The following is a 10386-nucleotide window of genomic DNA, read 5'->3' as shown; positions in this document are numbered from 1 at the left end:
TAATAAATTCTATACAATGATTAAACTATAGAGTACAAATAGTATTGCAAATTTCAAATGTGCACACAACACTGGCCTCCCCACAGCCAAGAAGGCTGAATGAAGCATGGAAACCTGGACACATGTAGCTTTGTTCTGCAGATGGAACAGAATCTGCCATTTGGATACATCTGGCCTTTTTTCTTGACAGATTCTTTCTGTGATGCGACAATTCATTGTTCGTGATGACAATGAAGAAACTAGACAGAAGACTTATTATTAAAAAGCAAAAGCAAATATCTTGGCAATCAGCAATGATGAGACGGCGAATACAGTTCATTATCATTTATCTATGGCTAAAATACCATTTAAAAATTCTCTGATGTAAAGAGGGCTCTAAACTTGAGTTACAACATTACTGTCATTTAAATGAATTTTGGACAGCTATACCATTCATGTGATGTGAGCCATCACCAATATAGTTGATCAGATTCTTATGGGAAAAATCAGTCACGCAGAAAAATGAGGGGATGGAGGGAAGACAACAAAATGAGGGAAAATAAGTTACAAGTTGCAAAAGTCATTATCGTAAATTGGTCTGAAAAGGATTCCCTGCAGAGTAGAAGACAGCACCCGAGGAGTGCGATCTTTTGTATGTCAGTGCCTTTCAGCTGGCTTTGCCGTAGACACAGGCCAGTCATACACGTCTGGCATGAAGGATTCGTATTCGTAGCTCCAAATCTTTGATTGTATATATTGGTTCTTGTCTGCAGGTTCAGGGTAATGGAAAGCCATGTTGTTTGCGTACATAAATTCCATAACCTGAAAAGTTAAATCAATGTACAGTTTGTGCCTGTTAATACTTTTTTGGATTATATACTAGGAAAACAGAAGAGATCTTCAGCTAAGCTAGTGAAATTAGATGTATATTAAAAAGGATTAGTCGAGGGTAGCAGATAGTGTCAAATAAAAATCACACTTCTGATTTTTTTTTTAACCTCTCATTATTACAAGCATCCCCTATGCAAGGAAAAGGGCAGGGTCTCAATGTAGTGCTCACAAGAGAGTGTAAAAAGGGGGCCTGGCTTAGGTATTGGCTGGTGCTCAAAGTTCCTAAGAAGGCATAGTTGGCAGCCAAAAGGTAATGGCCAGCTCCCCAGATAGTTCGTGTACATGCTACAGACCTGCAGGATATGCAATGTGCTGGTCTGGGGTGCACTCTACTTCTGGAAGGCAGCAGAATGCTCACCCATCTAGGATCCCTCCCTTGAGCTCCTGGCCTGGTGAGGAAAATTTGAGGCGCACAAGACATATGCCACTATCCCTGCTCTCTAGGGAAGTGCAGACAAGGGAAGGATTTGGCCCTTAGTACCTCTGTTCTTTTCAAAGTGGAGAATACATTTGTTTTTTTAATAAAAGAAGTGGCACTTTTATTCTCTCTCTCTCATATTAGCGATTCCAGAAGATCTTATATACTAAAAAGATTGCTACCATACTTTTGACATCTTATGCAGTGGAATTAACTGCTCTAAAGAATGTTTGATACACAATAATCAAGTATTTTTCTTTGCATCCTTTCAGCTGAGGTAGGAACACACCCTTTGAATGCAGCCATACAGCAAAATCTAACGTTCAGATAAAGTATCATTATGCACACTTCTAGGGCACCCATGAAGCCACAAGCTACATAAAGCATCAACACCATCTAGGAGAATGACAAACTATCCTCCTTGTCTCAAATTAAAGCCAGTTACTTATGGGACCATTCTGCAACTCATAAGTTAGGCAAAGGCATGCTGATAGAAAATCTTGCAATATGACCTAAAGGGTGTATGGCTAGGGCTCATTTTGACTTCTGGTGTCAATGAATTCCATAGCTGGTGGCCCTTGACCGAGACTACTCTGTTCCCATGAGTTCAAATCTGGGCTTCAAAAGCGAGAGAATCCCTTATGGACAGAACTAAATAGGTTATGCTAGAGGAAGAAACATTTCTAAAGTCCTAAAAGGACTAGAATAAGGACCAGAACCTTTTAAGGGACCTAGAACTGGAATGATATCAAAGAAATCAAAGGAACAAAGTTTTGACTAGTGATCATTACCAGCATATAAATAAACGAATATTTCACAAATATCCCTTATTATAGCAGAATCATAAAAATGTAGGGCTAGCAGGGACCTCAAGAGGTCTCTTCTCATCACACCGCACTGGGCATGATTAAGTATACTTAAGCCATCCCTGAGAAGTGTTTGTCTAACCTCTTAAAAACCAATATTGATGGGGATTCCACAATCTCCCTAGATAACCTGTTCCATTGCTTAACTGTCCTTATAATTAGAAGTTTTTGCTAATATGCAACCTAAACTAACTCTCACTTGCTGCAAACTAAGCTGACTACTTTTTGTCCTATCCTCAATGGATGTGGAGAACCATTGATCGCTGTCCTCATTATAACAACCTGTTACATATTTGAAGACTTACCAGGCCCCCCCTCAGCCTTCTCACTTCTTTCGACCTTTCCTCATAGGTCAAGTTTTCTAAACCTCTTATTCTGTTGCTCTCTTCTGGACTCTAATTTGTTAACATCTTTTAAAAAGTGCAATGCCCAAAACTGGCATAAAACTCCAGCTGAGGCCTCACCAGTGCAGAGCAGAGTGGGACAACTACCTCTTACGTCTCACATACAACACTCCTGTTACTATATTCCACAATGACATTTTTTGCAACATTGTTGGCTCATATTCAATTTGTGATCCTCTATAACCCCCAAATCCTTTTCAGCAATACTGCTGCCTATTCCCCATTTTATATTTATGCAGTTGATTTTTCCTTCCTAAGTGTAGTACTTTGCACTTTTATCAATAGCCTGAACGCTAGTCTGTTCTTTTTTGCCTCAAATATCATGCTACAGAGCTTGGGAAGTTTATATAATATACAGTGTATCTTTTAGCGTAGGCCAATGCTATCCACTTACTTTAACAGCAATGCAAATAGAAACTTCTTTGATGTTGGACAGTGGTGGATAAAGCCTTCCTTGGGCAAGTTCCTCATTAGTCAACTGGTCTGTCAATGTCTGTATTAAAAACAAATATTAGTAATTTATTGACCCCTCTCAGGAGGCAATGCATCACTAAGCTGCAAACAGAGGAATGTGTTTGTGAGTTCTTACTGGGACAGTTTACCTGAAATACATATAAAAGTGCTTGGTATAAGTCAGTCAAAGCCTCAAAAATTACTGTAAAGATGCATGCTGCAATCTGTGTCCAAAGCAACAAGCTCTCCCTCATTATTATTATTATCTGAAACCTGTCATTATTATTATTAAGATTTTTTAGCATCTCAGCTGAAGTCAGATGTTTCTTTGCTGAAGTGTCAACATCTCAATGTTAACAACAGTAAATAGGTAAATTACAAGGAAGCCACTGCACTGCAGGGTTGGCCCATTTAACATGGACGCACAAAATGATGGATCCCATCATTCCACTCACATCCAAATAAAACAACATAAATAAGTAAATATAAAAAGGAGAGGGGGAGATGGAAAAACAAACAGACAGACAAAAGAAGCTGCAGAAGGTGCATGAAAGAACGAAACAGAAATTACAACAAAGATTGGACAGAGCCCCTTTGTTCCTATGTTTGCAATAAAAAAGAAAAACCACACAATAAAAACCACACACACTGTATTTCAGGGTTTAAGACGTTTTTCCTTTCTACCTTTGTTCTGTCTTGTAGCTACTCTCCCCTTGGGCAACCCTAAAAAGCCCTGGCTACAAATTCTCCAAGTAACATCATCCAACCATCTTATGGATCATTTTCCCCCCTAAAGTGCAGAGGCTCCAGAGGCTGGTGAATCAAGTCCATAAAGTTGGACTACACATGGCAATGTAGGGAGATAAAAGAACATTAGCCCTAGAGCTGGTCAATAAATGGGGTTCTCCCCTACCTTTGTGGAAAATGTAATTTTTTTGTTGGAAATTTGAGAACCAAAATATTTTGGCCAAAAATGTTAAATATTTTGATTTGGAAATGCTGCTGCAGTGCCCCATGTGTCCATTCTCCTCCATAGGCCAAGCTCCCTCATTGAACTCCCATGATGCACCACAGTCTCCCCTTTTGGAGAAGGGAGGTGGTGCATCATCAGAATCCCTGGCTATGGTGCATCACAAGAGACGTAGTCCAGCCAGAGAGCACAGTCCATAGAGGAGAATGGGAACACAAGGTAACCAAACTACAATTCCCATGAGGCACTGCAGCTGCATTTACAAATTGAAATATTTCATATTTCAGGTACTCTATTTTTGGACAAAAAAATAAAATTTTTGTCATGAGCAGACATTTCTCACAAAAAATATTGATAATCAAAACCCAATTTTCTACTGAAAAACCATTTCAGTGGAAAATTTTTGATCAGTCCAACTCAGCCCATCATGTCAAAGTGACTGATTTCGCCTTTCAAAAGCCATAATCTATGTTTGAACACATACCTTTGCAGCCTCAAGGAAGACCTTATCACTAATATGCCGAACACCGCTGAGGATTACAGCCAGAGCCACACCTATAATACAATTATTGATAATATTATGATAAAATCATTTTTAATGTGCAGCCCCGTCATTGACAGGGTGCAAGAAATGCAGACAACCATAAAAAAGTGTTTCAGATTTATGGATATGATTTTTTAAACCTCCTCTGTCAAGTGCCAATAGATTCACAGCAAAGGAGAGAGAGAGAAGTGCTAATTTTGCTACATAAGCATAGACAGACGGTGGAACACTCAAGTGCTGTGCTGGATTTTTTTTGGTTAATGCGCAAAACTCTTGGTTCATACATTCACTTTAGTTGAATGTTAAAACACAAGTTCTGAAGACTAGTTACTGGTGTCCTAGGAACATACCAGAATGTGCAACTTGGGGGGGGGGAATACAGGTTTTGTTTTAAAAAAATTATCCGATGATGCCTCTTTTGCACTATTATCTGTGCAAAAGTAATTAGAAGAACAGCATCTTTATGAAAGCCCCCCCCCCCCCCCGCCAAGAAACAATAAACACTTTGGCAGGTGGCCATAAGGAAGCAATGTCTTCAATAATATGCCTTGGTTCTTTATATTTCTAAAAAGTAATCAAACTGAAACCTGCTAATTGTGCACACAGACAGCCTATGTCACCATGTATTCTGATCATTCGTCCTTGTCATATCACATATCCTTAACAGCCTCCATTTATTTATTGTACTCACTTAAGTCTTGTCTTAAACTAGACTAAGCTCTTCAGGGCTGGGAAGGTGCCTTACTGTGTGCCTGTACAACGGAGCCCCAGGCCTGAGTGGGGTCTCTAGGCAATGCTGCGGTATTAGGTAACAACTCTGAAATAATCTAATCTTAAAGTGGAAGAACAGAATTCTCGATACTACCTGGAAAAATATAGGCATTGTTTCCCTGGCCTGGTTTGAAGGATCGTCCATCTTTCAAAACCACATGCTCGAACGGACTGCCACTGGCAAACAAACACCGCCCCTGTTAAACAAGAGGGAGTAATTCACAGAGTCTGCGTTACGTAAAGTCACCATGAATGAGAGGCTTACCACACCACACTCACAATCAGCTAGGCCCCAATTCAGTAAAGGTATTTAAGCAGGGATGCCAGAACAGGGGATGCCAGGGGACCATGGCCCCATCACTTTTTACCAGCCACAGGGGCGAGCAATGGGGGGAGGGGGAGAAGGGGCAGAGAGGAGCGAGTGGGAGGCAGGGTCTTGGCAGGGAAGAGGCAGCACCGGGGCTGGGGCTCAGGGAGAAGAGAAGACGCTGGTGGGGGGGGGGGGGCAGGGTTCAGGCGCCGGTGCCCCCGCCCCCACACTTTTAGGGAGCCTTCCTCCACTCCTGAACTTAATCATGGGCCTAATTTTTTCACATGCTTTAAGTCAGGGCCATGCAAGTGCCTTGCTGAATCAAAGCTCTACAGTCCATCCCCACAAAAACCAAAACTCCCACCAAACAACAGCCTGGAAGAGACAAAAATATTAGCAAGATTTCCTTCTGAGTTACAAACATCAGGAAACTAAAAGTAGAAAGCATACGCGTCAAACTATGCAGGTTTCTAAGGAATGGAAGATTTCTACTTGTTTAAATTGTTTAATTCCTCTTAATAGCACACAGTTCTCTAGGTAAGTAAAGCCTTCCGTTGGGACTAATCACATGATTAAAGTAAGTTATTATGATTAAATTATTATTTGTACTGTGGCAGCACCTAGGTGCACTAGTCATAGAAATGTAGGGCTGGAAGGGATCTTGACAGTTCATCTAGTCCATCCCTTTGCACTGAGGCAGGACCAAGTAAACCTAGACCATGCCCGACAAGTGTTTGTCAGGGGTTCTCAAACTTTTTTTGTTGGGACCCTCTTTGAAAATATTTCAGGTTGTGATGACCTCCCCCCTCCCCCCCCCCCCCCCCCCCGCCCACATCATGCCATCTAGCTCTCAAGGCAGCGCCGCCACCAGCAACAGCGCAGAAGTAAGGGTGGCAATACCACAACCTCCCTACAATAGGCTTGCGACTCCCTTTTGGGTTGGGACCCCAGTTTGAGAAACACTGGATGACGAGGATTCCATAATCTCCCTTGGATGCCTATTCCAGTGCTTCACTATCCTTATACAGTAGTTAAAAAGGTTTTCCTAACATCTAACCTAAATCTTCCTTGCTGCATATTAAGCCTGTTACCTCTTGGCCTACCGTCAGTGGAGGTGGAGAACAATTGCACACAGTCCTCCTTATAACAGCCCTGAATATATGTTAACACTGATCAGTTCCCCTCTCATTTTTATTTTCTCAAGACTAACCATGCCCAGTTTTTATTAACCTTTCCTCACAGGTCAAGTTTTCTAAACTTTTTATCATTTTTGTTGCTCTCCTTTGGACTTTCTCCCATTTTCACAGCACTCCAGGTGAGGCCTCACCAGTGCAGAGCAGAGAGGGACAATTACCTCCAGTGTCTTACATACAACACTCCTGTTAATACATCCCAGAATTTCATCTTGCTGATTTCAGACCAATTTGCCAAAATCATTTTGAATTTTAATCCTGTCCTTCAAAGTCCCTCCCAGCTTGGAGTCACCCGCAAATTTTATAAGCATACTCTCCACTCCATTATCCAAGTAATTAATGAAACTATTGAACAGTACTGACCCAGGACAGATACTAGTCAATATTTTCATCAATGACTTGGCCAAGGCCCCGCTGTGCTAGATGCTAAACAAACAGAGGACAAAAAGATGGTTGTTATCACAAGGAACTTACAATGTAAAATATAAGATAAGAGACAACAGGCTGATAGACAGAATATTGGTCAGCATGATAGGCTGTGGTCTCAATATGTGCTTAAGTGCTCTGCTGAATCAGGGCCTCTAGAAGGAATGTGTTATGTAATTGATCCTCTCTTGCTATGAAGATGGTTTTAATTAAGAAATATTAAAAGAAGCCTAGAGGTTTGAGTGTGAAATCTGCTTGCCCTATGGTCAAGCAATCTCTCCCTCTTCCAGTTCAAACCTGAAAAGTAATGAAAATTGTGAAAATAATAAAATTTAAAAGTTTACAGCTCTATATCAAGCTCACACATGAGAACACATCACCATGTATGCAAAAAGCTCTGGTACTGTGTTTGAGCGTGTGGATATACACACAGCAATGGACTTTTTGAGTAGGTAGCAAAGTACATGTGAAGTCAGAGTCAAAAGATGATGTAAACTAAAAACAAAAAATACTTCTTGCAAAGCAGCAGAGGGCACCAAAGCATCACCATACTCTTGTAGGAAATGCAAGAATAAGCAGTAAGAGTTTATTGATGGTTTCTTCCTGCTCTTAGAAGGTTTGTCTATGGACTCTCTCATTAAGTGTTATTTGAAAGTTTCCCATTTATAATGGTTACGCCATTTCTGAAGTCAAGAAACCTAAAGGGCTGGGAGTGGAGGATTGGTAATTACAAGACAAAGTATTAGTCAAATGACAAGGGGAACACTGAGTAATTTTGGATAATCAAGGTTTTGGCTAATAAAGGGAATTCTCTATGTAATTATTAGGTGTCAGAGAGCATGACCCTGCTTAAGATAATGGTGAATTCTGGATAACCGAGGCTGTACTAACTTCTCTTTAGAGAAATAATTATTCTGAAAATGGACATAATATTGGGTGGGAAAATATAAACTGCCAAAAGTATTAGAAAAAATAAAATTTGGAGGACTGTAAAAATGAAAATCCTTTTTCCATTAACCTGTAATATTTCACAACCTTAACATTACAACACAACAATTTAACATATGCACGTGAATGGTAGATTATGGGAAATCATGAATAGAAATTAAGGCAGCCGCTATAGAAGGCAGCTCCTGGAGAAAAATAAAGATTCCCTCCCCACCTACCAAGGACTAATTGTTTTGAGTACCAGTCTGACTTGCTTTCAGTGGTGTTTAGCTAAGTGAAAACACTTTAAACTGATCTACTGCACCTGGATCTACCCAGCACTATCTTGTGTTGGAAACAGACTGTGATAAAATGTTCCAGAGAGTGCACTTCAGCACTCTACATACACACGGGGGATTCCGTGGAGACAGCTGTTGTTGTGTAGACCTTCTCTAAAGTGAGAAACAGAACCTCATTCATATCACATGTGGATAAGTACCCCCTACAGACATCAATGGAGCTACACTGATTTATAGCAGCAGAAGATCTGGCCCTATCATCTATTTCTGTTTACCTTCAATCTGAACTGTGAATTTTGAGTATTATACTTTATTCACCAAAATATTGCGTAATAAACATCTGGGGAATAGCCAGTATACAAAGAATTAATTGCCCTGAGGTACTAAACACCTTGCTTTTGAGTTCCCTTGTGTCGTAGAAATCTGGAATACAGTAGTCAAAAATCCAGATTTGGTCCAGAGGCTTTTGTCTTTTACTAGAGTGGGCCTTTGCCCTTGCAAAGACTCCACTACAGACCCACTGATCTGGGGGAGAACTAGAAAGCTATACGAGAATCTCAGCTTTCTTTGTTAGGCAAGGGAGAGAGGTAAGTTTCAAGCCCTTTAGCCTTAAAATGTACAGCGCTGTTGACCAATGTGATGATCACCAATGCTGAAAGGAACAAACCACAAATACACATTTCTGCAGCAGGAAGCACCTAAAGATCCCTGCCCACACACTTCTACATAAATGAGTCACTTAAGGTTGGGATGTCTTCCAAAGAACCATTTCACTAACCACCCTGCTTCTAAAGTCCCCATGCTAGCCCTGTGGATAGTGGTGAGATCCTACAGGACAGGAGTCAAAAGGATTTAAGTGGGAGGCATGACAAAAAATTGTTTTGCAGGCCAGCTCAAAACTACTACAGCCAACTCTGCCTCTGCTTTTTCTCCCCTATCTCTTCCCCCTCTGCCAGTCTCCTCAAACCAAAAAACAGTCTTATGTGCACACTGCTTAAAAACTGTGCAGAAGGAGAAAGGTTTTATTGGGTTTTCGTTTACTAAATGCAAATACTGGGCCTGAGCTCACTCACATTGAGCTAAGTTAGCTGCAACAGCACTGAAATCAGTGGAATTACACTGGTGTGTAAATCCAGAGTGAGAGAGATCAGAATCAGTCCGCTATGCATAATTTTAAATGTTCTGATCAATTCAAATATTAGGAAATTAAGTGCCAAGTATGATCCTTGGGCTGTACAAGACAAGCAAAGACATTCCGTGTTCTGAGGACCTGATTCAATGTTAAATAAAGACTGTTTAATTAACTATTTCCAGGTTGTAGCTGGCTTCTGTCATGACTATTACATAAAATAACTGTTTCTTTAAAAACAAAAGCTAAAAATAGTCTCAAACAATGTCAGTCAAGGTTAGAAACACAAGTTACTCTCAGTAACCAATTATTACACTTCAATATTGTTGTCAAAACAGAAACAAGTTTTAGACCTCATTATGAAGTAATCGCCTGCCAAATGTAATAATTTAAAATCGGAGCTGCTTTTTAATGTATACTAAGACAAATATGCATTTGAAACTGGAAGATAATGAGCAGTTGTATTCTTTACATGGAGAAATTCCAAGTTTAAATGCTTGAGGTTTTGCACTCTTACATTACAGAAAAACAATATATGTGCATTGACATTTTTCATCACTATGTACCTCTGTTAATGTATAAGCTTCCTCAGCAGTGCATTCAGCTTTCATTGTAGGGTTACTTAGTGCAAATATTATAGGTCTTTTATTGATGGAACCCATGGCTTTGATCACATCATGTGAAAAGAGTCGGCCAGCCCCTGCAACTCCTGAAATAAATTGAAAGATACAAAAATTACAGTTATACATGTAAAATGGGACAATGATTGCAAGAAGTTTACACTGTATTTATTTATTTCTGATGTG

The 10386-nt window shown here is 40.2% G+C and overlaps 1 protein-coding gene across 1 annotated transcript in view; it reads right to left on the bottom strand.

Moving 5' to 3' along the window:
* Positions 1–388: 388 nt before the first annotated feature.
* The window catches only part of ME2 (malic enzyme 2), a 35933-nt gene continuing 25935 nt past the window's right edge, over positions 389–10386 (bottom strand). Inside the window, exons 12-16 of the mRNA XM_065406216.1 lie at positions 10147–10289; positions 5391–5493; positions 4466–4536; positions 2953–3051; positions 389–801 (exon numbers count right to left, since the gene is read on the bottom strand). Coding sequence (XP_065262288.1) covers positions 637–801; positions 2953–3051; positions 4466–4536; positions 5391–5493; positions 10147–10289 — 581 coding nt within the window. The 3' untranslated portion in view covers positions 389–636. The remainder of the gene's footprint in view (positions 802–2952; positions 3052–4465; positions 4537–5390; positions 5494–10146; positions 10290–10386) is intronic.

This window comes from Emys orbicularis, chromosome 6 (assembly GCF_028017835.1).
Source record: "Emys orbicularis isolate rEmyOrb1 chromosome 6, rEmyOrb1.hap1, whole genome shotgun sequence".
Lineage (NCBI taxonomy): Eukaryota > Metazoa > Chordata > Testudines > Emydidae > Emys > Emys orbicularis.
The sequence above is the reverse complement of the archived record's forward strand: the minus strand, read 5'-3'. Positions and strand labels throughout refer to the sequence as shown.